This window comes from Anastrepha ludens, chromosome X (assembly GCF_028408465.1).
Source record: "Anastrepha ludens isolate Willacy chromosome X, idAnaLude1.1, whole genome shotgun sequence".
NCBI lineage: Eukaryota > Metazoa > Arthropoda > Insecta > Diptera > Tephritidae > Anastrepha > Anastrepha ludens.
In genome coordinates, this window is record NC_071503.1 from 88451065 (window position 1) to 88455322 (window position 4258).

Sequence of the window (4258 nt, forward strand, 5' to 3'; positions counted from 1 at the left end):
TGTCTTACTAAATTTTATTCATAAAAACGAGAAAACATAAGGTAACAATCCAATATAATATACATATATGTATTTATGCGCTAAGTCAATAAAAGGTCCAAAAAACAAAAACTCCAATTACAGTAAATATATTTTTTTTTTTTTTATCAAAAATACATAAGAGATCGATAAATATACATTAAAACAGCCAAAAATTAATCAAAAACTTCGTAACTAATTTGCAGGCATGTAGTCTGTTATTGCTGTTTGCTTCTTCCTTTTATTTGTTTCTGCAATAACAATCTCATTGCGAAGAGCTAGCAGATTGCTTGTGTGCTTTGCGGAAAACGATTCACTATAAGTACACCATTTTATTAAATTATTGACGCTTTCAATGGCTGTAGAAGTAGAGACAACTGGTAAGACCTCCCGGTCATCAAATTTGCTGCTACCTGAAGACTCATCATCGCTATTGAGATCATGTGCAGGGTCGTCATCAAGCACATCATTGTTCCATATTTCAATTTCTGGTATGCTAATGTTATTAGTTGGCTCTATTTCTGTTAAAAGTGCTTGAGCTGCCTGAAGAGCTCCATTGCAGTCTTGATCTTTTTGCAGTAGCTGTGCTAGTGGCACATCATCGTCATCACTTTCATACTGATCAGAGTCCCAGTTGTTCAACTTTGACCAGGACTTTTTTATTACTCTTTCTGGAACATCATACCAAGCTTGCTTTAATAGCATGATTGCATTTCGAATTGAAAAGGATTTCAAGCGAACCTTGAGGTCACCTCCTTCAGCAATTAATTGAGAAAGAAGCATACTTCTGTAGTTTAGCTTGGTTAACTTAATAGGATTCTGATCCATTGGTTGTAAAGTTGCTGTTACATTTGGTGGAAAGAAAAATGCAATTATTGTATATTTCCATCGTCGCTTTGAAGTTTCTCAATTGGTGCATGAGCAGAGCAGTTGTCAATTAGCAAAATTGCCTTCGGAGGCAAATTATTTTCCTGAGAGAAACGAATCACCTGTGAATTGAAAATATTTTGGAATTACTGAACCTAAAAACAAAGTTTTTTCTTACCTCATGAATAAATATCTTGTGAAACGAATCATGAAAAATCCGAGATGTCATCCAAGCATTTTTTGAAAAGTTGTAATGGAGTGGATTATTGAATCCTTGGAAACTTCTTGGTTTTTTTGCTTTTCCCATTACTAATGGCATTAATTTATGTGATCCATCAGCATTTACACCAAGTAACACTGAAATTCGTTCCTTCTGGATTTTATACCCGGGGGCGGTTTTCTCGAAAAGAGAGACGTATGTTTTGTCAGGTGAACAACGGTAAAATAATCCGGTTTCATCTACATTATATATTTGTGACTCCATTAGCCCCATCTCATCGACTTTTGCACGAAATCTGTGAATAAACGGGGTGACTGAAGCAACATCACTAGAGAGAATCTCGCCACAAATTTTTAAAAAACGTATTCCGTGTCGTTTTTTTAAATTTGCTAAACCATCCATCACTTGCGCTAAATGTACTTTCATCTTTATCGGGATATTCCACTTTGAATATTTGTTTGGCTTTCTCCTTTAGTATTGGCCCAGTTAATGTACACTTTTTTTCGCGTTGATTCAAGGGGTTATACGCAGTTATGAAGCAAATAAAAGACGGGTTGCCAAGGATTTATAGTGATGAAACTTCAGAATATTTTAATTTGAAAATTTTTGGCGGTTATAAAAGCATCCTTCAAGAACGTAACAAAATTTTTTATTCATGAAAATGTTGATTATAGAGCGCGCTGCAGGCGATTTCTGGAACCTCCTTTAAAAAAAGACGATTTAGATGTACATCGTAACTCAGGATTGGATTATCTGAAATCAAAAAACCAAACAAATTTTGTTAATATATTAGATTATCTAGTAATTAATCGTTCGGCTAATCAAAATAGTGAATTTTCACAAAATGGCAGCTTTTAAAAGAAGTGATTTCGGTTTTTACGTTAAAATTTGGTAGTAAATTGATTATAAAATGGAAAATAAGTATCAGATTTACAAAAGGAACGATTAATTACTAGAAAATGTATCTTTAACCCTCATCCGTTGTTGGTATGCGCGTGCATACCATTTCACTTTTTGAAACTCTGTTTAATATAGTAAATATTCATCGATTGATTTGAATTTATGTCCAACTAAATATTTTAGCAAGTATTTCTACTACATTGAATGACAGATGGCGTTGCGGCCTGTAAGTGCCACAACTAAAAAACTTATATATCTGTTGTTGGTATGCGTGCGCATACCAGTGTCAAAGATAATGGGATGACTTTTTGTACCGGTACATATTTGAGTGTTCGTTAGCTTTTTTCGCATGTTTTCAGAAAATTTCTCTATCAGTACGTTCTGTTAAGAAAACCTTACTACTGTAGGGAAAAACTTAGTAATTTCCAAATGTTTATATTTGTTATCACAATCAAAATTCCCATTACACTTACTTTACCCAAGTATACGTCACAGTGCTTTTCCAGTCTTATCAGTAATAAAATTCCGTCCCTTATCTATTTGTTTTCCCAAAATATAGAAGCAAACAAGTATTGTCATGTTTTTCAGGTATATATAGATCTATTTCCTAAGTACAGATCAGTTACGAATCCTCTCTTCTCTTGAGAACACTAGACTTCGCATTGAATTATAACCGTGTATATATATTCTATTGTCTTTTGATTTTATTATAAAATAAACTTAGCCAGTGTTAAATATTGTGTTGAGTTATTAACGGAGAATCAATCATCACTAACAATATATTTGATATTTTACGAGAATTTTACCATTTTTTGAAGAAAATGAATCGCCGCAGTCTACGAAATCGTATTTTTGATGAAAATGAGTTGGAAAGTGAAAGTTCAGAGCTTGAGACATCGAGTGAATATGAAGAAAATGACGATGAGCGATCTGAAAGATCGAGTGACGATAGCCTTGAAAGTGATTCATCGGATATCGAACCACTGTCACAAGAAATTTTAGAAGGTAGCGCAGTAAATCTCGATATTCGCATGAATTCGAAAAATGGATTGATCGAGTATACGAAAGAACCATTTGTACGTGGTAGAAGATTTTCTTTTCGACATCAATCGAATGTTTCTAAAGGTATTTTTTATTCTGTTTTTCTCCTTTTTTGGTTTGGTAGTTTTGGTAACTTTATCATTCTTGTTCATTTTGCTGACAGGTCCCACTGCTTTTGCTATTTCTGCGGTTGATTCTCCTCTATCGGCTTTTCTTTTGATCCTTTCGCCAATTGAAGAGCATATTCTCAGAATGACAAATTTATTTGGTGCAAGAACATATCGCAACAACTGGGAACATTTGACAATTCAGCAATTGCGTGCGTACTTCGGATTGCTTCTTCTTGCTGGTGTTTACCGGTCATATGGCGAGTGCGTTATGCAGTTGTGGAATGTAGATAAAGGCAGAGCTATTTTTCGCAAAACCATGAGCCTTGACATGTTCAAGAAAATTCAAAGGTGCATTCGTTTTGATGACCGCGAGGAACGTAATCGGCGTGATAAGCTTTCACCTATTCGATTTGTGTTTGACAAATGGACTGCACATCTCAAGACATTGTATACTGTTGGAAAAACAGTCATAATAAACGAACAACTTGTTCCGTTTCGTGGCCGATGTGAAAAGTGTGCGAGATTTATCTGTGCTAGTCATAAATATTCAATTTGCCATAATTGTGCCTGTCGAATAGTTTCAAATTGAATTTTTACGTTTCCTAAATATTTATTCTTTTTTCGCATTTTTGTTTTCATTTAACATCGTTTTGAAATTAAAAATCATTGTATTAATGAGGAATGAATAAACAATAAAAGTCGTGCAAAAAATGTATGGGTCTGCTTTTTCTTTAATTGGATTTTAATCCTGTATTCGTGCGCATACCAAACAACGTATATGATCTAACAACCGATGAGGGTTAAAGATTGAGTTAAAACGGTTGACCGATCAAACAAGCCGTTTTCGAGATATCGTGTACACCGACTTGAAAAATGCCGTTTTGAAAAAAACACGTTTAAAGTTTGAATACCTACCTTAAAACGAGGCATCTCTACATATTTAGGTATAACTCCGAAAGTATTGCTTAGATCTACTTCAAATTTCGTGCGTATACTTTTGAATATATGTACATTACAAAAATGCAATAAAAAATCGATTTTTTTGAAAGTCATAACTGCTTATAACCCCTTAAAAACCACTCATAAGACTTGCTTCCATTTT

General features: G+C 34.0%; 1 protein-coding gene and 1 pseudogene across 1 annotated transcript; one reads left to right on the forward strand and one right to left on the reverse strand.

Annotated features, from left to right (window-relative positions):
- Positions 1 to 213: 213 nt before the first annotated feature.
- Positions 214 to 2584, reverse strand: LOC128870330 (jerky protein homolog-like; annotated as a pseudogene).
- Positions 2585 to 2692: 108 nt separating this feature from the next.
- LOC128869249 (uncharacterized) lies at positions 2693 to 3887 on the forward strand. The gene is made up of 2 exons (XM_054111784.1): positions 2693 to 3130; positions 3210 to 3887. Exons 1-2 carry the CDS (start codon positions 2827 to 2829, stop codon positions 3743 to 3745), a joined length of 840 nt encoding a protein of 279 aa, XP_053967759.1. The 5' UTR covers positions 2693 to 2826; the 3' UTR covers positions 3746 to 3887.
- The last annotated feature ends 371 nt before the right edge of the window (positions 3888 to 4258 follow it).

Coding starts and splice junctions, on each gene's coding strand:
- LOC128869249 (XM_054111784.1), top strand. CDS start 2,827: ATGAATCGCCGCAGTCTACGAAATCGTATTTTTGATGAAAATGAGTTG. Junction 3,131..3,209: donor TCAATCGAATGTTTCTAAAG/GTATTTTTTATT, acceptor TTTTGCTGACAG/GTCCCACTGCTTTTGCTATT.